Raw genomic sequence first — 27,831 nt, forward strand, 5'->3', positions numbered from 1 at the left:
TGGTTTCCATAAGGAGCAGAAACACAGCTTTATCAGTTGCAAATTAAGTTAAATATCTATAACTAATAGTTTATAAGCTAAGGTAAATGCTATAGGAAATGGAATCAAATATTAGAAGTCTATTTTTGAAAAGTTTTCTCTGATCTTGGACTCCATGCAATTGTGAAATTGGTAGCTTACCTGTACCCTTTCATAATCATTATCCAGCTCATGATTAAGCATATAAGAGATGACAGGACACCAACGATGATCCACACAACCATATCTTTTACTCTAAAGTCTAAGAAAAACCAGAATTATTCAAGGACACATATCTAGCATATGCATAGTCAGCATGCCAAAAAAACCTCACAAATTACTTCTATTTTAAAAATTGGCCTAAACTGCCAAATTTATTATCGAACAGAGGCCTTCAGCAGCACAGATGGATCTCAACAATCCCTGTAATATCAAATAATGAATATAATTTTTGCTAATGGTACTGCACAGGAAATAAACTGTCTCCGAAAAATAAAACAAAAATGCATGGAGAGGAAAATTTTGTCACAGCCAATTATACAGATTGGATTCAAATCCAGTTGTACCAAACCTGTAGTCATTTCATTATTAAATACATATCATAAAATTAATTAAATGCTGGGTAAAGTGACCTAGGATTACATATTTTTAAGGATTTTTATTGTAACGTAACACTTTTTATACTGAAGTGCTTATTTCATATTAATTCCAGATAAAGAGTAATGAAGAGCTGTTACTGCCTGAAGGCAGTCGCTCTTTGTTGTCTGTGTCATAGTTTTTATGCAGTTGCCAGTGTTCTTTTAATTAAAAACTACCATAAAGAGAACAAATGAGGCAACAGACAGAAAGGATATGGTTTAAATAAGCAAAGAAATTATTCACCCTCTTAACTCCATCATAAAGTAATGAAGGGGAAAGGTATCTGGGTATGGTGCAGGGATGATAAGGATTTGGTTACCTTAGCAATGATGTTCTTGTCTGTCCTAGGGAAACTAGGATGCATGGATGCCACAAAGAGCCAACAAAAAATTATAACATGAACTTGCACGTAATAACAATTACAGAAGGGATGCCTGGCCACTCACCAGTTGGGATCTCAATGTACATTTCTGGACTCCACTCACTCCACAGTCCATGGTGGTCTGGTTTGCAATGAATCTGTACAATGTACCTCTTTCCAGGATTTAAACTAAACATTTTGTATTGTGTTTGCTGTCCAACAAAAATAGTCTGGAAATAAAATAAATGTCACAGCTAAGGTTTTGGTAATCAAGATGGGAATATAGAATGATTCTGGATATCTTTTCCAACAATTGTTGAGCAGGCAGGGAATAATGGTACATTTATTTTATTTCTATAGTTTAGCTTTCTAGCAGGTGGAAATGAGATCTGGCTCTGGTATACAGTGCAAATTAAGCTGCTGTAAAATATATAATGAATTTATGGCAAATAGGAGAGGAGCTGTGGTAATGGTAGGAATTGCAATGGTGACAGGAAAAGGAGGAGGCAGAGCTTAATGAGGAAGGAAGAAACAGAGATTAATGAGGGAGAAAGAAAATGCAGAGAGGAAGAAGGAATGTGGAGTTGTGGAAATACACAGGTAATAAAAAGTAGGTCTTGCAATGGCCAGAGGGAAGTGTGGTGGGAGGGGGAAGGGAGGAGGAGATACAGAGGTGGTTTGGAAGTTCTGCAGACAAGAAGGGGATGGAGTCAAATACCAATAGCTGGAGTCTTTATTTTGCCACTCAGCTGTTTAAGCTGTAGATCCTGGCCATAAAAAATGATTATTTTTGTGTGGCCACTACAGTTACTACCTAATGGTTTTTTATATAAACTTAAATTATTTTATGTAATGTCACTGAACTTATCTAAGAAGTGCCTAGGAACAAATTATCATGAAAGAAATGTGACTAAATGAGAAGGAACAATTTAAACTACAATGCCAATATAAATAATAAATAATGACCGCAATTAAAAACAAATACTTTATCACCAGCTATTGTACAGCAGTATTTGAAATACCAGCAGGAAATCACAGGTCACACAAGCACTTTTGAAAAATTATGAACTATTTAGAGTGTCTGCTTCATTATATTCAGGCATGGGACCTGGCTGACAAAATCTAGCTGGTGAGAAAACATTATCTAGCAAAACTTGTGACATCCTTACCTCCCATTCCTCTCCTTCTTCAGGCTTTAGTCGCAATTCATATTCAAGGGTAAGCCATCCAGATCTGACATCAGCCAGTGGGGGTGGAGACCATGTCAGTACCAGATATGGTTTTCTCTTTATTGACTTTTTTAATTCCAAAGTTATATTCACAGGAGGATCTGGCTGTACTGTTGAAACAAAAGAACTGTCAATCAAGAATCTAAATGACATTTTTCCTTGCAGCTTAGGAAGAAAGACAAAATGATGTGAGTGAAGAGTTGCCATCTCCTTTGGGTCTGGTAATTTAGAACTGCTACTGGAATATAGAAATCTAGAGTTTTCAGAAAAGTAAATATGGATTCATGAATTTTAAAACCCTCCTGAATAGTAGTAAGTATGTTGAATTCATGGTGAGATTCACCTTAACCATTTATCATCAAAAAGTTTTTTCTTACATTTCCATTTGTTGTTACTTTTCCCCACAACTCTATTTCAAAGTTAACATCTTTGGTGTTATGTTATGCAAGTTGTGTTCTACTATAACCTTATCAAAGCTTGGCATAAATATTTAGGAACACTGAAAACATGGATGCAGCTAATGAAACTTGTCCCCTCCATCTTTTACATTCACAAAACACAACTGCATGATCCCTTACTTTTAAGTAAGGATACTTTCAAGTAAACCAAAACAGCATATTACAGCTCTGTCTGTATTTCAAAAATAAACTGAAACGGAACACAGGTTTCTTCGACAGTCAGACTTGCATCTGCCTCAGTTCAGAGGTAGAGCTTCTGCATATTGTGCATATATGTCTGATCAAAGATTCATCAGGTCATTGCACTGAGGTAAAGTATAAAGCCATTTCTCTAGCATCCTTTTTTCAGTCGCCAGACTCCTGGCAGCCAAATCCTTGACAACAAAATGGTTATCAAGGATAATGTTCCGTTCCCTTAGATAAAACCCTAATTACTTGTCCATGGTCACTCTGCAGAAAAAGTCTGAGAAAGAGATTATCACTGCTATAAAAAGCACTAATGCAGCTTCTCTTGGGTCTGGAAACTACTTTTGGGTAATCAGATTTAAGTATTATTAGTTAAAAGATCAAATTGATTTCCATTGCTTGTACAGTGGAAAAAAGATTTTAGCTGGATGATGTTTCTTGTAGGGTATGACTACAAGAAATATGGAAAGCCAATAAATGTTTATCTGAACATAATTTTAAAGCTTTTAGCATTTTTGGCTTCTTTGGAAAATAAGACGGTAAAGGGATGAATATTGATTTTTTTATTACACTAAGGAATATCTTATTTGTATAAGTTTTTAACTTGAATGTAATACTACATACAAGGAGAGCTGGAATTAAAATTCTTGTGTCAAAACCCATGATTCTGAATAATTTGGTTCCACAGAAACTACTTTTTAACTCTTACCTATGTAAGTCACATCCACATAATGAGGATCAGAGACATTACTTCCCATTTCATTAGTTGCCCTCACAGTAATATTGTATATGGTCCAGAAAGAGGTGTGCTTTTTATCGAAGTAGCACGAATTGGGGCCTGCAGTTTTGTAATCTGGACATTCATAAACTTTTTCTTCTCTGAAATGAAAGAATCCCAGTGATTAGGTTACACAGACTAAAACACCTGATTTTGGTTACTAGTACTTCAGCATTATTTAGGGCTGGATCTGATTTTTCACACGTGGCAAAGTGAAGAAAATCAGAAAACTGCTTCCAGACTAAAGTGTCATTAGACAATCCCAGAGACTGTACTAAGCATTTTCCCCACAAAGTAAACACCACAAAGCCTGAAGGATTTAGGCTGTTGCAGATGCAGCTGTGGGCTAGTACAGCACAGCTCTTCCTTCTCTGAAAGCCACTGTTCACTGCACAGCCCAGAGCACTTACATATTCCAGAATCTGAGTAGAAGTGATTGCTGAGGTCTTCCAACCTCTCTATTAAAAGTTATGTATTTACAATGTTCATCTCACACTTACAGGAATTCTGCATAATACACTAATATGCTTTCAGAATTTATTTGGTCTTTCCTTTCTTGATCATTAAAAAAAATAAATCTACTTTATATTCTCCTTCACACCCATACCCAAGCCTCCCAAAGTCAGAGGAGGGGTAGGAGAGTATGTTGTCTTTGTTTTCATGCTCTTCCTAGATGCACAATAACAAACAAAAAAGTTGTGGGTGTGGACCTCTTACTCTGCCATACCTGGCTTGACCAGAATCTGTCTTTTTACACTAAGAGTGGACTCTCAGCTGACAGTTACAGAGTTTAGCATCTATTTAGGTAATTGCAAGGTAGAGCGGTAGTAGGTGAACTAAAAAGGACCAAAAAAAGTTCACAAGACTTACTGATTCTTTCTTTAAAGCGAATGTCTAGCACTTTATCTGAGTTCCAAGGAAAGATTACAACAGAAACCAGAAGGCATTCATGCCTTATGAATACTAGTGCAAAACGAGCCTTATCAGAATATAAAAATTTTAGTCTATTTTATTTTAGTCTATTAGTCTAAAAATTTTCCAAATCTGCTAATTTTGGAAAGTTTTATTTCTAAGACTGTGTGGTTGAAGAGTTTTAGGACTGTGCAGTTGTACTGCTTACTAATACGCTGTTGATGAGCAATGAAAATACAGAATTCACAGTAATTATATACCTGCAATTATAAAGAGACCAAGACTTAATATTTCAATCTTAGACATGTTGCTGCCATAATATGCCGCTGGACAAAACCATGGACTACAGAAAATGGCATCTCCCAAAATAAGAAACCAATGAGGATTGATTTTCCAGGTCCTTCCAACAAAACACTGAAGAACTATACAGCACTTCTTACCCCTCTTTGCTGTAAAGCAAAGTGTGTTTGGTCAAGAGTCCTCCATCTGAAGCAGGTTTCCACCAACAAGTAAATGTTTCTTTTTCAGGAGAACGGCACTTTATTATTATAGGCTTTTCAGGAGGTAACCGTTCTGTAGAAGATAAAGAAATGAACTAGTTAGTAAGTTTAATCCATTAGGTCCACCTGGAATTTGTTAAACAATGTCAAACAGAGAACAGGAAAACAGAAAACCAGGAAAACAGAAAAACAGGAACAGGAAAAAAGAAGAACTTGCTTTGTAGTGGCACAGGAAAGGAGGGACCATTTGCTGCTTAGGGCAACAACTTGCTACTTTCACCTGGATTCAGAATTCTCTCTCGCTGCAGCCACACTGAAGAACAGTTTTAGTTTCCTGCCTGTGGCCTTCTTCCACACCAAAATCTCATAAGGAATGTTAAAATACTGTCATAGCAGGTTCTATAAAATTATTTAAAATACACTCTACTATCCAATCTATTTTCTGTGGTGTTCTGGTTTCAGCTAGGATAGAGATAATTTCTTCTCAGTAACTGGTATAGTGCTGTGGTTTGGATACAGTATGAGAATAATTTTCATAATAAAGGCATATTTTGTCACTAAGTTATTTTTATCCTAAGCCAAGGACCTTTTTGTGTCTCCTGCACTGTCAATGAAGAGCTACAAAACAGAAAAAAAAGATTGGGAGTTACTATAGGCAGGACAGGTGACCTGACCAAGGGGACATTCCACTCCATAGAACATCATCTCCAGCATACAAACTTGGGAGTTACCCAGAACCAGTGCCCATCAGGATTCAGAAATGGAGTCTGGCACTGATCAGCAGTGGGTGAGCAAACATATGGGTGAGCAAACATATTGTCAATTATTTTTTCTGCCTTTTTTATCATCATCAACAACAATTATTATTATTACTATTACATTTTAATTTGTTTTAATTGTTGAACTGTTCTTATCCCAACCCATAGATTTTACCTTTGATTCTTCCCCTCATTCCACCATGGTGACATATGACTGAGCAGCTGTATGCTGGTTTGTTGCCAGCTGGGCTCAAACCACTACATACAAAACCATTTTTTTTCCAAAATATGTGTTTTAAGATTACTGTGTTTGTTTGAAAGGTATGCTGTCATTTTCTTTTGATTTCAGGTGAAAAAGGAAGAATGTAAATGTATGTCTATTTGTTGGTGTCCTTGCCAGTAATTTTCTTCTGAAGTACTCAAAATATACAAAGAAGCAGCTCTCATATTTCACTGTAATGTTTTTATGTTCAGTACTCAGGCTACTTGCATGATTGCTCCTGAGCAAGTTTTTATAGTTTCAAGAACAGCACTTAAGAACTGGGTGGAGAAAAATGCTTAAATTTTGAATAGGATGATGCTCGTCAGCCCTGAAGTGATTGAAACTTTTGCAGTTATGTATTTGTGGCAAAAATATTCCTATTACATCAATAATATATATTTTCTACTATGTACAGCAGAGACATTGATTTTTCAAATTTCTAATTGCCTAAGGCAGATCTGAAAATGGGACATCTAAAAAATATTTTTCTATTAACAGTACTTCAACAATATCCATGTCAAATAATGAATAATACAACTAGTAACTGAAGAAGTTTTGAGTCAACTAGGCTAAAGTGCCTGGCAACAAGATAATGATGTCATACATATTTAGTGTGTCTACTCAAATCCAGTAAAACACAGATAGTGACTTTCATGTGATAGTATCTGTAAGTGCCATCAGGGCTTTCAGTCCAGGCTCTTATACAAAAAACATTACCTGATATTTATAGCTACAGATTAAATCAACATGATTTTTAAATAAAGGGACAGGGACAATATATTATTGAGGCATGCCTGTATCAGAAGTGACTTCCTAGTAAATCCCACCTTGTTTATCATAGCTAGTTTCAGCAGAGGATCCTGACCAGACCAACAAGATTAACAAAGCAATTACACAGAGAGTATGGTAAAATGCACTGAGCACTACAAAACACCCATGTGAGAGGCCAGGTTTTCAGGACTGGCATTTAGGCACCTTCACAGCATTGAACCTGCTACACTTCAAAAGCAATTTACAGAGCAGCAATCATCCACTCACCTTTGGGGATCTGAATGCTTCTTTCTGAGCTCCACTCGCTCCATTCTCCGAGGTCTAGCATGCAACGCACCTGAACAACGTACTTCACCCCAGCTTTCGGGCTGCTCACCTCATAGTGTGTCTGCATTCCTACAGATACTGTCTGTAAAAGAAAATGGACTTGGAAAATAATAAAGAATTGGACCACTTCAATGAATAAACCATAAAGGGAACAGGCATGAGTTAGTGACTCCTGAAAGTCAGGGATTTAAGTTGGGTATTTATGAGATATCAATTACCAAGAAGCAAAAGTAGTGATTTAGCAGAAAAAAATCACTGCTGATTCTGATATTCAAGAAAATATGGAACTGTAGACTTCCTGATATGCCATCAGATCCATAAGGTAAGGAGCATTACAAGTAGTCCAGATCATATATAAACCCCCATTCAAATCTTTCTCAGTGGCTTTAAGGGACTTTCTCAGACCCTTCTAATTTCTCCTCAGAAATATTTCAAAATGCATAGCATTCTCCATCATTAAGGCATCAACAAGCTAGGCAGCATTTAAGACACGTGACTATAAGTTTAAGAATGACATTTTCTCCTGAAAACTCAGCTGTAGCAGTACTGAAGCTGATTCCTAGAAATATGGCAACAGATGGGGAATGCCAATGGAAATGGTTAAATGTGAGTAGGCCACAACAGAATTTCTGATGATCACTTTGCCTCCAACTGATCATGTTGAAGAGGATGATGATAACTGGGTTTTGTCATAGATAACATTAGAATAATTATGTAAATATATTGAATTTCACAGTGTCGACAGACCACTCCAGAATTTTTCTTTCTTTAATCAGATCTGGTTACAATAATTTTTCTATTCTTAAATTTTTACAGGACCAATTAAACTGAGACAAAAGAATTCACTGAATAGAGCATTTATAAAATAAATACATTTTTTCCTTACCTCCCACTCTTCCTTTTCCTCTTCCTTTAGTCGTAGCTCATAGTGATACACATGTGAATTAGAGCTGGCATCAGCTAATGGGGGTGGAGACCATTTTACCCAAAGGTATGACAGGTTAGCAGATGTGTTTGTTTCTAGAGAGAGGTTCACAGGAGCATCTGGCTGAACTGTATAAATGAATGAAAAGTGTGCCATTTAATTTTCTCTCAGAAAAAAACCACCTCCTTTATAGTTTTGTATGTCATCATATTATTTTCAGATATTTCAGCACTGTAAAAGAATAATAAAGAAGCCTTTTATTTTTCATTTTTCCTCAATGAATTTAACTAGCTCCTGATTTCCAACAGTATCAGCAAATCTTAAACTTTACTCTGAATTTGTCAGGCTGAGGAAATACAAATCATAATTTTATAAGGCCACTCCTGCAAAACTAGAATGTCAGCTATTTCATAGCTAGAAAAACTAAGTGTATTATAATTAAAATGGTGTATTATGTGTGTGCAGAAAGTAGAATGGAGTCAGGAATAGAAAGTACTACAAAAAGCCTGCATAATGCTCAGGCAGTTATTTTTACCCTTCCAAGACTACAATGCCAGCAGTCAAAAATATTTTTACATTTGAAGTATTCAGTAGCTTGACCTAATTTGAAAATTTTATAATCTACATTGAGTCTAATTAAAAAACTGCAGACAACTAGAAAGTGAAGCAAATTTTTCAGCTAAAGTTAAAATTTTTACATATTCATACATGAAATTCCTACAATCAAGTATGTAGTTACTTAATTTAGAATTAAAATTCAGTTTTCACATACATTTAGCATGCATATTTTGAATTATATGTAATAAACACTTATCAATAGCAAGTTTCATATCATGAGGAAAGAAATCTTTCACTACTACCTGTTCTGGGATTAAAAACTGCACACATCTCCAACTAGTTTGTTTTCCATTTAATTTTTTGATTTTACCTATAGAAGTTACATCCACATGCTGAGGATCTGAACTGTTACTTCCAATCTCATTTGTTGCCATTACGGTGATAATATATGTTGTCCAGGGATTAGTGTGGTTTTTATCAAAGTAGCAGGAATTTGGGCCTGATGTTAGGTAGTCTGGACACTCATAGATTTTTTCTTCACTGAAACAAAATGATTTAAAAGTTTAGGAAATGAAGCAAAGCAGATAATATTTTAGAAATGGGCTAGATTCAGCAGAGAAATATGAAATGTTTGTATATATATATATATATAAAATCACATATATATAATATAGATATATAATATTAATAAATTTAAATAAAACAATAGATATATATTTATTATAATTTTGTTTTATACATATCTATAATCTAATCTCTTGGAAACATTTGGTATATGTCAAATGACATTACCATAAATGCTTCATTTACATTTTTGTTGCAGTTGTTTTGATGAATGCTTCCTCCTCTTTGTTTATACATAGGAATAAATCAACAAAAGAACAGAAACAGAAATTTCCAGAGACAGAACAAAGAAATTTTAGCAATATTTATAAGCAGGTAAGAGGGAAATGAAAAATATTTACTTCAATTAGATGAGTTGCTAAATATCTTTTCATATTACCCCTAGAAATTAAACTTATGGGCCCTATGGCAAAAAGTTCTTTTATTGATTAGTTTGTTTTCAGCAAGGTCAGAGAATCATTTAGGTTGGAAAAGACCTCCAAGCTTGTCAAGTCAAGCTTTGACCACCTGTCAACGAGACCATAGCACTGAGTGCCATGTCCAGTCCTTTCTTGAACACCTCCAGAACTGGCGACTGCCCACATCCCTGGGCAGCCTATTCCAATGCCTTCCCATCCTTTCAGTGAAGAAATTCTTCCTGAGGTCCAACCTGAACCTCCTCTAGTGCAGTTTGAGGCTGTTTCCTCTTGTCCTATCACTATGCCTGAGAGAAGAGACTGATCCGCACATGAGTACAGTCTCCTTTCAGGGAGTTGTAGAGTGATAAGATGATCCCTGAGCCTCCTTTTCTCCAGGATGAACACGCCCAGATCCCTCACCTGCTTCTTACAGGACTCGTGCTCCAGACCCTTCTCCAGTTCTGCTGCCCTTCTCTGGTCATGCTCCAGCACTTCAATGTCTTTCTTGCAGTGAGGGGTCCAGAGCTGCACACAGGATTTGGGTGTGGCCTCACCAGTGCCGAGTACAGGGGGAAATCACTGTCTTGGTCCTGCTGGCCACATTATTGCTGACACAGGCTGAGTGCCACTGGCCTTCTTGGCCATGTGTGTACAGACTGCCTCATGTTGATCCCCAGGTCCTTCTCTGCTGAGCCACATTCCAGCCTCTCTACCCCAGCCTGGAGTTGCGCGAGGTTGTTGTGACCAAAGACAGGACCTGGCGCTTGGCCTGCCTGTACCTCACACCATTGGCCTCGATGCAAATCCCTCTGCAGAGCCTTCCTGGCCTCCAACAGATCAGCACTCCTGCTCAACCTAGAAACTGACTCAATCTGCAAACTGACTGAGGGTCCTCTCAATCCTCTCACCCAGATCATCAATAAAGATAATAAACAAGACTGCTCGCAGCACCAATCCCTTAAGGACACTAGGGACCAGCTGCAGGTGGATGCAGCATAGCTCACCAGCACTCCCTAGGCCCAGCCATCACCCAGCTCTTAACACAGCAAAGAGTGCTCCTGTCCAAGCCATGGGCTGCCAGATTTTCCAAGAGGATGCTGTGGGAGACATTGTCAAAGGTTTTGGTGAAGTTCAGGCAGACTACATCCACAGCCTCTCCTGACAGGGTCACCTCTTCACAAAAGGAAAGCAAGCAGGACCTGCCGTTCCTAAATCCATGGTAGCTGGGCTTGATCCCTTGGTTGTCTTGTATGTGCTGTGTGGCTGCTCTCAAGACAACCTGTTCCACAACCTTCCTGATGTCAATTTATTTGCTTTTTAACATGATCATCATCACAACTATCTCACAAAAAAGGAGAAAAAATACTTCACAGTCAATTACTATTGCCTTTATATGGGTCTTTGGATTCTTTAGGAGAGGGATTGTTTTGTGCTCAAAGCTGGCCTAGGTGATGTACTCACAACCTACCTTGGGTGAGAAGAACTACACAAACCCAAAGCATCAGTTGATGGGGCGCTAGAATGAATATTAATTCCACTATCATGCTTTATGTATCATCAATAATAAGGTTTCTTAGTTTTCAGCCAGTTTTGTCACAGTTCACCAAGGAAAGATGGGAGAAAGGGGTCTATACCTAAAAGAAAATGAGCCTAGAAAGGTAACTGTGGCCCAACTCTGCCAAAAATGCTTGGCAGAGCCTAGGTTCAGCAGATTTAATAAATGGGTAAGCACTCCTATCCTTCCCTAAGCAAAATGGCTCTGGGCAGGTGACAGGTATGAATTAAAATGTTCATTAAACTTTTTGATCAAGACTGAAATATCTGAGCTTTCATAAAATAAAAGTTTCCAAATCATTGTTGTGTACGGTAGCTTCATTAAAGACTGAATCTTCTTCTGCTCAATGATTTGGAATGTTTAAATGTAGGAGGCTTTATCGTACCTATTCTGAATCTCTCTGGATTTTTAAAAAAAAATTTAGTCTCTGAGCCTCCCTGCTAACTTGTCTCTGTTCAAAGACTGTTTTCAGGAAGAAAGTACAAAGTTAAACAAAGATGGACCGGTTAAGTAAAGTTGCCGAACATATACATTTCATATCTGAGCAGGATGAGGCAGTGATAATTCCCAAAATATTAACTTTTGAGATGTGATACCCATGTCTGATTTCACTGCATTTTGGGAACCACTGACCACAAAACCAACAGGAGAAAAAATGACCATAGTCCAGACAAACTCCTTGGCAGGGCCCCAGCGGTCCTCAGTGCCCCTGCCCAGCCCCTCCATAGCTGGTTTAGCTGGTCTCCAGCTCCACACAGCCTTGCCTTCCCCAGTCACAGCCCCCTGAGCCAGCCAAACCCATGAGCTGATGTCCCGGCCCAGCCTGGCCTCAGCCTGTCCCAGTCTCTCTGCCCGAGGAGGTGGACCAGTGCCCAGGGCTGGGCTGCCCCGCTCCTGCCCTGCTCCATGGCTGGGGTGATGGGAGATCTGCTGTCCCGTGGTGCCCTTATGTTTCAGAGCTGAGAGGAGACCCCATTCAGCTGAAAGCTGTGTGCTTCCCAAAAAGATGGGCAAACATGCCTTTTTTTTCCAGCACATCTTCAGACAATTGAGATTTTTGGTAGATGAGTTTCAGGAGGGACAGGCTGAAGATTTGGGGCTGTTGGTGGTCATGTTTTCTTCCAACAGGGAAAGCCACAGATCTTATGCAGCCCCTGTTGTCTATCTAAGGTTAAAATGGATTAATAAAAACAACTTTACAAATTAATGTTGTCGTGATCATTACTTGATCACTTACAGAGTACGTATGCACCACTTGTTACCTGTCCTTGCTGTAGAACAGGGTGTAATTGTTAGGTAGTCCACCATCTGAGCCAGGCTTCCACCAACATGAAAAGGTTTCCTTTTCTAGAGAACGACATCTTATTATCTGAGGTTTTCCAGGGTACGATTGACCTAGGGAAGTGCAAAAATCCAACTAGTTAAAGTAGAAGCGGGCAATGCTTTTGGATGCTATTGTTGAATGATAAGTCAACCAAGCATTCCTTTTTTGAAGACAATAAAATTACATGGAACTGTGAACTGAAGTGAGCAAATAACTTTGCCTGGGAAAAGGATCTATATTCTCAAAAAAAGTATACACACTTTACCTCAAACTTCTAAAACAGCTAGTAGAATGATTTTGCTTTTTAACGTGAACATTTATTTTTTACCTAAACTCTAAATGGTATATTTATCTCAAAATTAAACTATGAAGATGGGAAATATTTGTATCTTCAGATCATTTTGAGATTAAATTTCAACTTTGCAATAGAACTAAAATTCCATTCTTTGTGCACATTTGGGGGTAAATTATAGGTCAGCAAATTATAAAAAGAAGGAAATCAATGGGCTAGATAGAATTTTTTGGGTTCTGGCAACCTGAATGTACTCATTCATTGTTCAAACATTCCCTGTTAATCCAAATACATTTAAGAATATTTCTTGTTAAGACTACTTATGAACTTACACCAAGAATACAGCTCATACATTTACATTCATTTTAAAACAACAAGCCTGTGACCTTCTAACCTAAGCTTATCTTTATTTCATTAAAGTTCCATGTAATTATCTCAAGTAGTGTAACTATTCATATGCTAACTCCCAAGAACGTGACAGGCATAAAATGAATATAGAGTTTCAGCATTGCCACCAAACAATCCCTAAATTAATCATATAAAAAGAAAAGACAACTCCAGCCATTTTCAAAATTGCCACACTAAACTTCAGAAGAAAGTAATTTAAAGAGGTACATGCTCCAGTGGTGGTCAGGATAGACTGGGTAAAGCCTCAGACTTTTCTGGAGAAAGTGTCTTAAGGAAAAAAACAAGTATTTCAGGAAGTGTTTTACTTACCAGTCAGACCTACGGTAGTCAGAGCAAGCTGCAAAATAATCTGAACTGATGAAATGAATCTCTGTTTCATGATGCCTGCCTCTCCTCAGGAGGAAGTATCAGATCAAGCGCTCACTGAAAAACACGCCATCATGCAACAGTCAGTAACAATGCTCAGCATGTAATACGTATCGCATGATTTGATCAAAGTCCTTTTTGAATTGCAGGTAATTGATTCTTGTTCTCTCTCAAAAAGGTGAGGCAACATCAACAGTTCCACTTCAGAAGCTGAAAACTGGAATCTCAGAGAAGCAGGTAGGCCTTCCTAGAGGTCTTTGAATGATTAGCAGTGCTAGGATTATAATTTCTTAGCATTAACAAATCTTGCATATTTCTTTGGCATCTTTGGGTACCGTGCTCTTAATTTAGAGTTCTAACTTCTAGATTAATTAATTAATTTAAGAAAGCAGCCTTTTAGCAACAAAAATATACTATTACCCCTACTGATGCAAAGAAGAGGTCAACATACTTGAACTCTGAAAGTCCTGAAAACAGAAGGCAAATAGATAAGGTTCAACATTCATTTGCAAGTTTACGATTTTTGATCCAATCTCAAAACTTCTCAATATTTAGGACTGTGTTGAATTTAAGATCCCTTGAGCTGAAGAATGTTACTCTTTCAGTTCATTCAACCCATTGTTTTTACTGTATTTGATTTTGGAGTAAATTTCAGGTGAAATACAAATTTGCAAGTGGTCACCAGCTGGGACCAAGACCCACTCCCTGCCGTGGGCTCACACCACTAGATGTCCTCAGAATTCAGGTTACAACTCTGGGTGCTCTGGAGTCCCTGTTGCTGCTAAATCTGTTTGCTTAGCCTGAAGAAACGATGTAGCCACTTAAGGCAAACCTCCTGCTTCACCCACCAATACCCTCCCTGCTTGGAGATGACTGCAGTCAGCTGTTGGATTCTCGGTAGCAACCTCAGCCTTCAAAACTAAAGAACAATTGACTGCTTAAATAGGGAGCTCCTTATCTCAGCTTTCCACTCCTACCCCTAGCACATTCACAGGTACATGTATGCTTGCAACCACACATTCTGTGTAGCACAGCCTGGGAACAAGCTGTGTCCTTGGTGAGGCAAAATCCTTCGTGGTTCATCAGATGACTAATTTTTCAGTACGCAATTAATTTTCTAGATCAAGAAACTATAATACATCATCATACAAATGTTTTTCAAGCGCAAAGCCAAGTGAAGTATCAGTTAATCAGTATCAGCTAAGTCTAAAACATGTTTACTGTGGACAATGTGGAAGAGAACAACAGTTGGCTACATTCCTGTATGCCACTTCTAAATATCTAAGCGTGTTTCAGACGTGTAACTGAGCTACAGGCAAGAAAATTGCTTCTGGGTTGGTTTTAAACTCACTCAGAGCATTTTGTGCATATAAAGACAGTGAAGAGAGAACCACTTAACTATAAATTCCAGATTGGTGTAAAGACAGGCAGTTTTTATTCGTGTAAACAAATGACAGGCACAAAGATTAGTGTTGAACTTCAGAAATTACCCAAAAATAATTATGTAGCCCCATAAAAATGGGGCTATATAATGAGGAACCCAAATGATTGGGTTCATAAAAGGCACATTTTTCTCAGGTGAAATAATGAAACTACAAACAGTAACTATTTCATGTACATATGATAGTATTTACAATATTTTATTACTTTTAAAAATAGTTGGAACATTTGCAAAACAATGTACTTTAAAGTTAAGACTCATGTGGACAAAGAACTATTATCATGATTTTTTTTTTACTTTTATGGATGTGTGAAGAATTGTCAGAAAGAAACTGATTACACTGGCTGAAAGAATGAAATTTTTTAATACAGCAAAACAGAAGCATCATCAAGAAGGATCTTTATTAGAGCACTCTTCAAGGAAAATGGGATGATTTTGTAAACTAAAGACCTAAAGAACCAAATTAATAGTGAGAGGAAGAAATTGATGCATTAAAACAAAAGCATTTTTCCTCTGGGACTTTTGAAAATTAGATGATTGTGAACCACTTCTGTAATGTGGCTGTGTGAAAAAACAAGAGGGATATAGGGAAGGAATATGGACCTATCAGAGTCACAGACTAAGCTCTGTCTACAGTTCTGGTAACCTACATTTGGAAAAAAAGAACCAAACAGATTTTAGAACACAGCTATGGACATGACATAGAGACTGTCTCATGATGATGATTTAAAGAATTGGCTTTGTACCCCATGCAAGTGTGGTTATCATCTGCAAACATAAAAGGAAATAAGCATCAAAAGAGGGAAAATAAGAATGTGTAAAATAAGAATGTTTCCATGGTTGCTTGCTACTCAGTATTTGCAACTCAAATAGGGCTTAAAAGACTTCTGGAGAGATTTTTTGAAAATACTTGCTTAATAAAAAAGTAATACTCACTTTGTCATTACTGTATCTGAAATGCATCTTCCCTATATATGACATGAAAATGTTTTCATAAAAGGGTAATTAGTGTTATTGAAGATGCTATGAGGTAACATCTCTCTTTTAGGACTGAATGCATTCTTTCATAAGGGATGCAGTGGACATTGATTTGCCACAATGTGATCCAAAATCAAGGGTTGAGTAACTGATAATTAAAAGATAATATGCCTCCTTTTGAAAGTCTTGATTTAATTCCAACCATGTTATTGCATTCTGACATTCTATCTGAATTTCTGACTTTTAACACAGCTGTTAGATAATATTCAACAGCTGTGCATCACATGCCAGAATGCAGTGCTCCTTGAAGGAAATGGAAACTATTACTGGTGTTTTAGAATGCACAGAAGAATTAGCTATTCCTGTAAAATAATTCTGCCCTGAAATTAATAATATAATGAAATTGTAGGTTTCAAAACTGTGCTGACAATGCTATTAGATGAAGATGAAAGCTAAACACCAGTACTTAAATCAGGTGCCATGAAGCAGAGTTGAGAGAAACATGTTCTTGTCCTAATTGACTTTTAGTTCTTGCATTCTTTTCTTTCTTTTCTTTCTTTCCTGGCTCTGTTGATGGATAAATTTCTTGAGACTGACAGATAAGTCTTTACTCAGTTCTGCACAGATGGAAAAATTTTCTATCTGCAACATTTTCAGGCTTGCAGGAACAGGAACAACTGTGTATCAGCCACTGGCAATGACAGTATGTGCAACACAATTTCTGCTTCTGTGGCTAAAGAAATCAAAAGCCAAAAGTACTTTACCAATCTCTACTGAAAAAAAATCTGGCATTTCCATCAGTCATGATGATAAACAATGTTCATCTTTCAGGCCTGGGGGAAGAGAGTTTAAGGAGCTCTCAAAACACCATAGTTCGTTACCATTTGAAAGGCTGAACTACAGCTGTATGAAACAAAATATAAAAAAGCAACTCAATGAAGCAAGAATGTGAGTCTGTTAGAGCATCTAGAACATTCAGCTGTACTGTGGACATGGCAGGACTCTGCCCTCCCACACAGAGATCACAAATGCCAACAGCGATACATGTTCCTAGCCATGGCCAGAGCATCATGGCCAGATGTGTTTCTGATTGACAGTGAGGGTTGGGATTATACTGCAAATTAAAAGCTGTACATGTGTAGTGTGACCAGAGATCTGCTTTTCCTCTCTGAATAAGCCCTAATTGGACGTGTCTGAATCCCTCAGGCACCCAGCACTGCCTTCAGGGTGATGTATGGGCTCCAGAGAAGATAAAGAGCTGAGGCATGTCTGTGATCTGAATTTCTTGTGACTGATTCCAGCTGGCAACTTTAAGCACATAGGTTCTGTGGTGTGCTTTGTGAGGAAGCCTAGTACCTGCTACTGGCTATGAACCTAGATATTCAGTTAATTTTTTGGGATTTGGGACTTCATATTTCTGCGTTGCATAAAATGGGACCAGTAGCAAGGACTTTTAGATTTCACCTGAAAAGCCTATATACAGGCTTATAATATATTTTTCTGAAATTTCTCTTGTAAGTCACCCCCTAACAACCCTTGGCAGTCCTTCCCTTGATTAGCAGTTATAATGATGTGACAATGTGATCATATCACATAAGATGTGAAAATGAACAAAACAAATTGCCTCACCCATGGAGATATGTTTCTCAGTCTGAAAGACTTGAGTCAATTTTGAAAAAGGAAAATCACAAACCACCAGATTCTTGAAAATAGTTTAGACCCTTACATCTCCATCATAGTATTTACACTCTTAATTCCTATTGATTTTACAGAATGGAGTCTGAAATTTTCTTAAGAACTCTCACTACCTGAGAAAACTGACCAAAAAAAAAAAAGTCAATAGAAGAAGAAATTACAATTATCCCTACTTTGCGGATGAGGAACCAAGGTAAAAAATGCCCAAGAGACTCACAGTAGAAGTGCAACAAAAGCTAAAACCTGCTTTTACCATTTTCTACCATTTTTCTTTTCTTTTCTTTTCTAAATACCACCTCTACTGCCTTTGTTTTCCCACAAAAACAAAGCTAACGCTTTAGCTAACAGTAGTAATCTTTCTCTACCAGTCTCACATTTCCTGAATATTCACTTTTCTTCCCTGGGGTTTGTAGGTTTAGCCATAATTTCAGGATTTACTTTTACAGCAGTCTCTAACAGAAAAGAAAATAATAAGTTCTGAAGAGTAAAATTTTAGAGACTGAAAGATAGAACTTACATTAGAATTTGAAATATGAGGTACATTCATCTCTACCAACTATCAAGCCCAACTCCACAGTCACTATATTCTTATAGTTATTCTAGGTATTTTTGATATATAGCATAGTCATAAAGTATAAAATTGAATTTTCTACTTAGGGGATTCATGTATGGGAGGAAGCTTTTTATGCCTCTCTTTCATGAATATCGGATTACTTGAAAAGTTGAAAAACGAAAATTCCATGAATAGTGTATTTCTGAAAGCATCACTACTTTATTTCTAAAATATAAAGAGGAAAACAGGTCATTCTGTATTAGCTGTTGTAGATACTGACACTCTAAGTAAATACACTTAGACATTGAGAGTGATAGAGACAGTGGTAAAATACTGTACATGCTTTCCTTTATCTATTTCAAACAAAATTTTGTAGCAATGAACTTTGGATGCAGTTTAAATTTACTCACAGACTGTGCTAGGCTACTTGTTTAAAGGCTAATCAACATCTGCACAGGCCAGGACACAATGAGATAAAAGCTGAGAGGGCTGGCGAGGAACTCTAGCAGTCTCATCAGTGAAAAGCGGGTGCAGGGAACGAGCTACGCCTGACTACCAAAGCACAGTCAGACCATTGTCCTCGTGTGTAGCCCACCAAACATCTCCTTCCCCACTGACTCATTGACTAAAGGTGGCAGAACACTAAGGACGCAGTGGAAGAAGGGTTTTGGGGAGAAAAGGAAAGGTTTTAAGTGGACTGGGGAGAGACAAGAATGGGAAATAAGGCTAATAAACTGTTCAGTTCAGTGTAAACTTGTGGCTTGCCAGACTGAAATGTGTGCCTGATCATTGTAGTCTACTCTATAATCTCTTGATACCCTATTTCTATCTCCTGTCTGGGTGGAGTGTTCTGAGTGGTGCCTTTGGATGCCAGTGAACTCTCAACTGGATTAGCCAGTGAAGAAAGAGCTGGATTGCAAACCTTCAGGTTCAAATGCAGATGCCACACAGCTGGGGAGAGCAAGAGGATTTGGGACCAGCTACTAGGTCAGGTAAACATCCACAGGTAGCTACTGGGGTGATCCATTTATTTATGTGCATATGCACACACATTTATGTGGATCTACATGCTAGGGCATTGTGTGGCCCCTGCGTGGGTTTTGTGTCCATTTGTGTCCGTATGTGTCCATATGTGTCTGCCCACCATGAGTCCACCCACCCACTGGGAGCAGCTGCTCAGCTTTGCTATAGGCAGAAAATGAGGTTAGGGACCTACAGCAGCCCCACATCTATGGGGCTGCCTGATTGAGCTCACTCCAGTGCATCAACATGCAATGTTTTAGCAAAAAACCCATACTTTGTTTAATAACCTGCTCTCTGCCTTCCACTCCAAATACACTATTTTGTGAAGAAATAATTTAGATAGACAACTTATCTGCCAGAGCAATAAAAACTACTTATACATTAGGTAACTAACTTTGAAAACACTAGCTTCATCATTGTTTTTCTAACAAAATCTGTCTGTTAACAATTTGAAACAAAATAGCGTCTTTTCTAACTAACAATAAGAATGGTCTGTATCTCCCAGAGACCAGGTGGGAAGACCTATTACTCAATTACCAGGGTATTCTTTTGTTTGGCTCCATTTCAGTAAAGCTAATGAGAGCAATAAAAATAGCATGAAGTTATTTGGCAGCCAGACACTGTGCCATTACAGAGGAACAGATTTAATTGAGGGCGATAAACGGGGTTTTTTTAATGTGCATATTTAAAAGGGCATCAATAATGTGCAGCTGAATATGGCAGAAATAAATGTGTGCAGTTATTCAACCATGGCATAAGGTGAAATGTAGTGTAAAGACAGAGCTCAATGAATGGTTCCTGCTTTAGAGTGGACAGAAATCTGTTCAAGGGTGTGCACGCTGGGAACACTGTTTGACTCAAGACTGGCTAAACAGAATCTTCTACTGCTTTGTACTACCTCAAAACATACAATTCTATCTTTCCAGAAAGTTTTATTCTGCTTTCATTACTTCCTTTGTCAGGGAGTGGTGTTATGAACTAGTGGCATGTCCCTCCATGTGACTGACATAAAATGTGTTTTTTACCAAATTTGCAACAGTGCTGCAAGTGCTGGCTTCATCATATCACCAACTGGAAAGGATCATGATAGACTAAACCTTAACCCTCTGCTCTAATCAGACGAGTGACTCTCATCCAAGTATTTCTACATCAAACAACTACTATTCAAATCATATTTATCGTGATAGTCCTGAGAACAGAGACAGAATCCTGCTATTTTGGGTACTCTACAAAGAAGAGTTCCTGCTCTTAAGAACCGAAAATATAAGTAGCCAATTAATAATACAGCATGGAAAAAAGGGATCTAAAAAGCAGGTCAAACTAGCATATGTTTGGGGTGAGACAAAAGATTATTTTATTGGTAAAATATTGCCAAAATATCCCATAAACTGGAAACTGCCTACGAATCATCAGTTTTAGAAAATTCATTTCATAATGTCACAAATTCTTTTTCAACCAAAGTCAATGAATGAAAATTTTCAAAATTCCAAAATGAACAAGTTTCATTAAATCACATAAAGCATTTTGTTTTGCAGTTTTCCAGTAACATGTTTTCTGAAATCTAATCAAATATTTGTAGGTTTTCCAATTTCCCAATAAAATCATGCTATGATGAAAAATTCCTGATAATTTTTAATTATACACAGAATTCCAATGAGTTACAATGGCATGAAATCTTGCTATTCTGACATTTCTGGGGGAAAATGCTAGAGGTTTTTTGCAGAGACAAAAATTACAAAAACTTTAAAGAAAACAAAGCAACGGGACTTTGGCTGTAAATGGACATAAGCGTGAGAGGTTAGTGGGAATGAGACAATGGTCAATAACACAGAAGTGGGAAAGAAGAAATAATCTGCTGGGACCAGGCAGTAGAAGGTCAGATGAAGCTGTAATTTTGAATGTATTCCATGAACCTATATGAGTTGCAAAGCTCCATCCACTGGATGCTGACCCCCAACAGCCTTTTCTTGGTGAACTCAGGCTGTGGGGTTGGATGGAGGAGATGCATCTCCTGTATCCTACTACCTGTAAGCATCAGTGGGGCAATGCTGAAAAAAGCTGTGACCATGGCTATAGAGCAGTCTCTTTATTCCCTCATAGTGGGACAGCCTATTTTGGCTGAGTCTGGGTCTGGAGTCTCTCTTCAAAGCTTTATGACTGTGGTAAGACTCTAAAAGAAAGAACCTGTCTGCGGGGGAGTGAATTTTCTTCTTCAATCACAAATATGCTTAGCAATTAACAATATTAACAGTGGGAGCAGAGAATAACAATTGTTTTCTGTTTCAGCATTCTCTTTTTCAGGAGGTCCTCAGTATGAGGTTGTAGAAGTTACTGTTTCTTTGTGTTTTTCTAAGGGTTTTGTATACTTACACTTGAATTATTCAAGTGACTGTATAGTTGTTCTGTGAAAGAATGCAATTACAAAAAATTACTACTCCAATCAAACTGATAAAAACACTCAATGTTCTATTATTTGTGAGCATGAGCATTTCTCAAACATATTCCCTAAGCTTCAAATTTGTTGGTAAAAGCTTTGTGGTGGCATGCTAAAGGCCACTACTGGTGCCATGTACAGGTAAGTGGCACATTGGTTAATGAAAGGAATGAAAAAATGTTATCCTGGTAAATCTAAACCAATTTTTTGAGAGAAATTGCTGATAATAATGGGAACACAACACTAGTACACCTTCAGCCTTCAGTGAAGCTTAAAATAATAATCTTTTGGCACTCTTAAAAGCATTATAGCCCCCCATACTGAAATATGTGGATATGCATAGAGGTATCTTTATCATGCCTAGATTTAATCTTGGTGTCATTTTATGGATCTACTCAGATACCTAACTCCTGAGTAGAGTTGTGTCTAACAAATTCTATAAAGAGATTATTCTCTATAGGAGTTTAGACAGATGGCATTTATTTCTAATGTCAGTAGAAAACACATAATGTCCTCATGAGGAGAATCTTTATACAGAAAGTCAATGTTCAAGCTACTGCGAACTCTTCTACATATTAAACCAGTAATAGTATCAATACTGCTCTATCACAACCCTGTTAAGTTCTACATAGATTGTCATCTTCCAGGAAAAAAAAAAACAGTTTAGCAGTGGAAGAATACTGACATTCCTAAAAGCAGAAATGTGCATTCTGAGGGAACTGAATTCACCCTTTGATCAAGAGTACTAATTTCCCTTACGATTTCTTCATGATGTATATATGAGTGAAGTAAAGCACTAACCTGCTCTACTCCCCATCTTCAACTCAGGATGCTACGCTTTGGAGATTCTCAGCTGGTGAATCTCCAATGGTGAATTGTGGTTTAGATTCTTTCTTTCTTTGAAGTATAAGGAAATGACCCTGAGGTTGCAGACTGTGAGATTTTCATGCACTTGTTTACAGAATAACGACTAACGCTGCAATCTCTGGAGGTTAAAGGTAAATTCATTGATGAATTCATTCATTAACCAATTCGCTCATTAACCCATTTGCTCTGCTCCTCAGGAACTGCAATGACAGCACTGCCTCTTATTGACGAATAATGATATTTGCATTTCTAAACATAAATTAAAATGTGTCAATAATCTATTTGAAGAAACTAACTTTGCAAAGAAAGAGTAAGCTTCATGGTGCAGCAAATGTAGTTTGTATTTAGCAAATAGTAGTTGATCTACTTTGCAAGTAGATCAACGATCTATGGATATTAGGTTTCAGAGCATGGATAGTGTTTAGTTTTAGACAATAAAATGCTTCTCTCACACCTTTGCTGTATCAAAACTGTGTCCAACTAGATTAACATGAATGTACCAGCTTGCCCCGCTCCTCTCTGGAGTTTGCATGCTTGGTTAAATAATGAAGAAACAGCTACTTAACCATTTGGAGAAGAAAATATTTCAAAGATAAAAAATTTATTCTACACTAGACAAAATCAATTTTAACACTTTCCTTCAGTATGCTTCTACTATTTGGTGAAAAAAGAATAAAATGAAGAAATTTTTGGCAAGGATATATATCAGTGCATCAGGCTGCACTTGTTTTCAGCAGATATTCTTGATTCACTGTGTGAATTGAATTTGATTCACCTGATTCACTTCTTGATTCTTGAAGTGCAGCTTCAGTGGCTGTGAAATTTCTTATTTGCACAAAGTCTCAGATTGGATCTATGGTGTGTACAGTAATTACTAAGTCTTATAGGCCTCATTACACTGTGTATGGCTTAACCTTGGAACACTGGAGTCAATGCTGGTGTTCTCAGTCTTTGAAATGGCATGCTTCTTCAAGATTATAAATCCACATACAACTTAGTGGCCAAAGGGGAAGGTGGAAAGGGGGTATTGTGACCTCAGAATGATCCTTTCAGTGCTAATTGCAAGAAAAAGCATCTGATTTTTACCTAAAAGAAACTGAAACCAAAATTAAAAAGTTTCAATAACCAGAGATAGAGAAAGATTAAATTTTTTTTATGCCCAAACATCTGAAATGTCAGTTCTGCATCTTTTAATCCTACAAAGGTTATCTCACAAGATCATAATGCCCCCTGCCCCCACCCAAATTTGAAGTCAGTAAGTCTAAAATAGCAATGAAATTTATTTTAGAAGTACTTAGTATCTACAAGGAATCAAAGAAACTGCATAAGCATCAGAAACATTCATGCTTGCCTTCCGTAGTGTGGACTTCATGGTATATTGCAGCAAACTGGGAAATTTTAGTAAGAACTGATAAAATTTTAAGCATGGCAATTTAGATCATTAGAAATCAATTATCAGCCTGTATAATTACCATCAACCCATTTTGTTTCATATCCCAACACAATCAACTTTAATTTTTAGGTTTTTTTGTAGGCACCCAGTTACCCAATCATATTTCAAATGGTAAAAACATTCATTTTGTGTGTAATCCACTATATTTCTTCCACAATCCCTGGAATAGAAACCTTATGCTGACATTTATGAAATGGCAGCAGGAAAAATGCTGTAACTGTGGATATTACTTTAGGTAATAACAGCAAGACTTTTAATACTTGCTTGCATAAAGGCTGACCTTTTCTGTTGATATAAAAGTAATTTATGTTGAAACTTGGAACCATCCTATAGTCATTATTGTTACCTGCATCTTTTCAAGTTATTTTTTCAGTGATGCCTTTATGTTCATATGTCTGAGTCTGCTTGGCTTCATGCCCTAGATCACGGCATATTTTATGTAATTTAAAGGGAAAAATCATGAGAGACTGGCACAGTCATATTTTAAATTCCTCTTTTAATTTAATCTTTGATTTGCCCCACTGACAGTATGTTGAATATATGATCTGACACTTAAAATCCTGGCACCAGACTTTCAAATTAAATTCGGATTTTTTCCTTTTTAAAAATTTTTTTAAATGGGCGTGGTAGAGACCTTGAGCCAAAACTGTTCAGGTTTCTATCTTCCTTAAGGTCTGCTTCCACTTGAAATCTGGGCTTCCTGCAGATGGTTACACCTCTGACAAGGTTTTCAATAAACCAGTCTTGGGTGATGAACACCAGCACCCAGAACAAAACAAATATGAAGCAGCTCAGAGAAGAACTCTGAGATCACCAAGTCTCACCTGTGACTGATCTCCACCTTGTCAACCAGACCATAACACAGAGTGCCAAATCCATTCATTTCTTGAGCAACTTCAGCACCTCCCTGAACAGCCTGTTCCAATGCTTGACAACTCTTCCCATGAATAAATTCTTCCTGATGTCCATCCTGGCCCTCCACTGGCACAACTTGAAACAATTTCACCTTGTCTTGTCACTGCCTGGGAGGAGAGGCTGACCCTCACCTGGCTACACTCACCTTTTGGGGAGTTGCAGAGAGCGATGAGGCCCTGCTTGAACCTCCTTTTCTCCAGCATAAACATCCCCAACTCCCTCAGACACTCCTCACAGGATTTACTTTCTAGACCTTTGACTGACTCAGTTGCTCTTCTCTGGACTTGAGCTCACAGAAAACACTAAGGCTCTAAGAACCAGCCTCAAAAGTGCATAGAAGAGGCAATTTTCCTTGTGCCCTACAGAATTTTGTCCCAGGTGCAGCTGAGAGAGAGTAGGGAACTCAGTTGGCAAAGTTTCTGTCTTGATGAAGAACAGGTTTTGAGGTTAGCTAAAGATGGTCTTTCAAGATGTTCTTTCAAGACACAAATAGCAATAGAACCTTAAGAGGGCAAATCTCTTGCAGACAGTATGGATGGTTAATTGAGGCATTTTGAAATCTTTAGATGTGAATGTACATTTTAAAAGTAAGCAGACCAAATGAGTAATGAAATTCTATCGGGTTGTAAATACCATTTTTCTGTTTTTTAAACTCAGCTTACTTTAAGCTGATTTTTACTCCACTTTCAGAGTCCCATCTGCATTTAAACATTTGCATAGCTATATTCTATACAGTATACTGATTGATACAAAACTTATTAACTGTTCAACAATACAGATCAATTATTCTTCACAGATAAATGCTGCTGAGTAACAAATACAATAAGAATATTTTCAGTTCAATAGCCACCTCTGTGTTGTTCTTAAACTGGTTCAGAAGCTTACAGCCTACCTCAGCTTCTGGACCACAACAGCCCGGACCACAGCACGAGCCCCTCTGGATGCACAGACACCCAAATTCACACAGATTGAGTCAGCCACAGGCATCCAGTTCTGCACACTCAGCACTAACATGTATGGATATGTTGCTGCCCTTCGAGGAAGCTGTAAGTGCAGTCAGAATGATACGTTACTCTATCCAGATACAAGACAGACCCCAGCTTTGGAAGGCTAAATAAACACGCAACATTTAGCTACTGCTCAAAGCCCACTTAGTGTTTGGTATGGAAAAGAAATCAAGGGGACAGTGCTTTTAATAGAGATTTCTGTAACATTCCTCCTCCAGAGGTGAAAAAGAACAGTGGTTCTACAAGCTGTTGATGCACCCCAGATTTCAAAATCTGCTCCACTATTTCAATTTCCCAATCTTACTGATCAGCTCTTTAATCACATAAACAAAATTTATTCCTTGAAAGATGAAATGGGTGCTTGCAAACACTGATGCATGCATAGATGCATATGAAAGGAAAAGGTCACAGACTGTTTTTTAGGTCTCAAAAACTCTAATTTGACCAAGATTCCTTACTTTTTTAACCAGTGTCTATAGGAAAGTTCCACAATTATGTGTATACAACAGCATAGAAAACAAAAAAATCTCCAAGTCAACAAGTACACAGGAGCAACCATACTGCTAAACAGAGTATAACCCTTTATTCTTCAGGAATCCGAAGGCTTAATAGCAGGCTCTCAGAGTCTGTTTTGCTATGGAATTAAATTCACTAGTATACACTTTAACATGAAATCAGTTGTATGTCACTGAATTCATGCATTTTTGCCACTTAATGCATTAAATATATACAATCAATTATTTACTAGAAACTAAAAGGGATGGGAAATAATTTGTTCTTTTAGTATCATGACAGGGCAAATACGACAGATTATGGGGTAAATGCATCAAATGGAGATGTAAACCACCAGGAGAATGCACTGCTGCACAAATAATGTCAATAACTATGTTAAAAACCAGCTGTGGAAACACTGACAGCAAATGTTAAAATGAGATGCAATTCTCCATGCAACTGAAATTGGTAGGAACCTTCTTGGTGCAAAACCTTTGAAACTAGAGTCTCAGTTTAGATGTGTGGTGCTGCTGCTGCATAAGACCTGGCATTATTTGTAGTTTCCACTGCGGAAGTTCAAGTTTTGGAACACAAAACTCCTCATAAAAGGGGGGGGGGGGAAATTGAGAGCAGACCACCACGGCGGACACCAAATCTTCCAGATATCCTCCTAGAGTTTGAGAAGCCAGAACTTCAGAACAGTATCAGAGAGCACGTGTATGTTCTGCTGATGAAGAGGGAGAATTAGAGCTCAACTCCAGGGTTTTACTCCCATCCCTTCCAGTAGCAGAGTCTCTGACATATTGTTCATCTGCAAAATGGGTGGGCATCTCACTGAGATGTGTATCTTTTTAACTATACCTACAGTTTCCAAGCTGATTGAAATTAATGTTTCCAAGATAATCTGAGGACTTCAGATTGAAAGGATTATCCAGAGATGAATTATTCGTAGTAGTGATTTTGTGGTAAATAACTAAAAAAATCCAAGTGGCAGAAATTTTAGCAAACATTTCAAGGAATCACAGAATGGATGGAGTTAGAAGACCTTTGGAGAATGTCTAGTCCCCTGCAGCGCTCAAAGCAGGGTCAGGGTAGTTTGCTCAGTATCATGTCCAGATGGACTTTGACTATCTCCAAGGACAGAAATTCCCCAATCTCTCCAGAAAGACATTGCCCCTGTTTGACTGCCCTTACAGTAGGTAAGTTTTTTCTTGTATTTAAGTGCACTTTGCTGTACTACTGTTCATGCTATTTCTTGTCCTTTCCCTGGCTGCCACTGGGAGGAGCCTGGCTTAATCTACTTCACTTTCCCATTCACCTATTG

General features: G+C 37.7%; 1 protein-coding gene across 16 annotated transcripts in view; it reads right to left on the minus strand.

Moving 5' to 3' along the window:
- PRLR (prolactin receptor) overlaps window positions 1-27,831 on the minus strand; it is a 158,144-nt gene that overhangs the window by 3,479 nt on the left and 126,834 nt on the right. For 14 of the 16 annotated variants that reach the window (XM_038123831.1, XM_038123824.1, XM_038123825.1 and 11 more), the window contains 10 exons: window positions 13,593-13,706; window positions 12,522-12,654; window positions 9,053-9,222; window positions 8,086-8,252; window positions 7,140-7,281; window positions 5,022-5,154; window positions 3,601-3,770; window positions 2,188-2,357; window positions 1,104-1,248; window positions 181-280 (listed from right to left, as the gene is read on the minus strand). In XM_038123831.1, coding sequence (XP_037979759.1) covers window positions 181-280; window positions 1,104-1,248; window positions 2,188-2,357; window positions 3,601-3,770; window positions 5,022-5,154; window positions 7,140-7,281; window positions 8,086-8,252; window positions 9,053-9,222; window positions 12,522-12,654; window positions 13,593-13,662 — 1,400 coding nt within the window. In that variant the 5' untranslated portion in view covers window positions 13,663-13,706. Of the gene's footprint in view, window positions 1-180; window positions 281-1,103; window positions 1,249-2,187; window positions 2,358-3,600; window positions 3,771-5,021; window positions 5,155-7,139; window positions 7,282-8,085; window positions 8,253-9,052; window positions 9,223-12,521; window positions 12,655-13,592; window positions 13,707-14,069; window positions 14,117-22,574; window positions 22,888-27,831 lie in introns of those variants that run through there. The other 2 variants (XM_038123835.1, XM_038123834.1) reach the window with 2 other exon arrangements.

Source organism: Motacilla alba, chromosome Z, assembly GCF_015832195.1.
Source record: "Motacilla alba alba isolate MOTALB_02 chromosome Z, Motacilla_alba_V1.0_pri, whole genome shotgun sequence".
Lineage (NCBI taxonomy): Eukaryota > Metazoa > Chordata > Aves > Passeriformes > Motacillidae > Motacilla > Motacilla alba.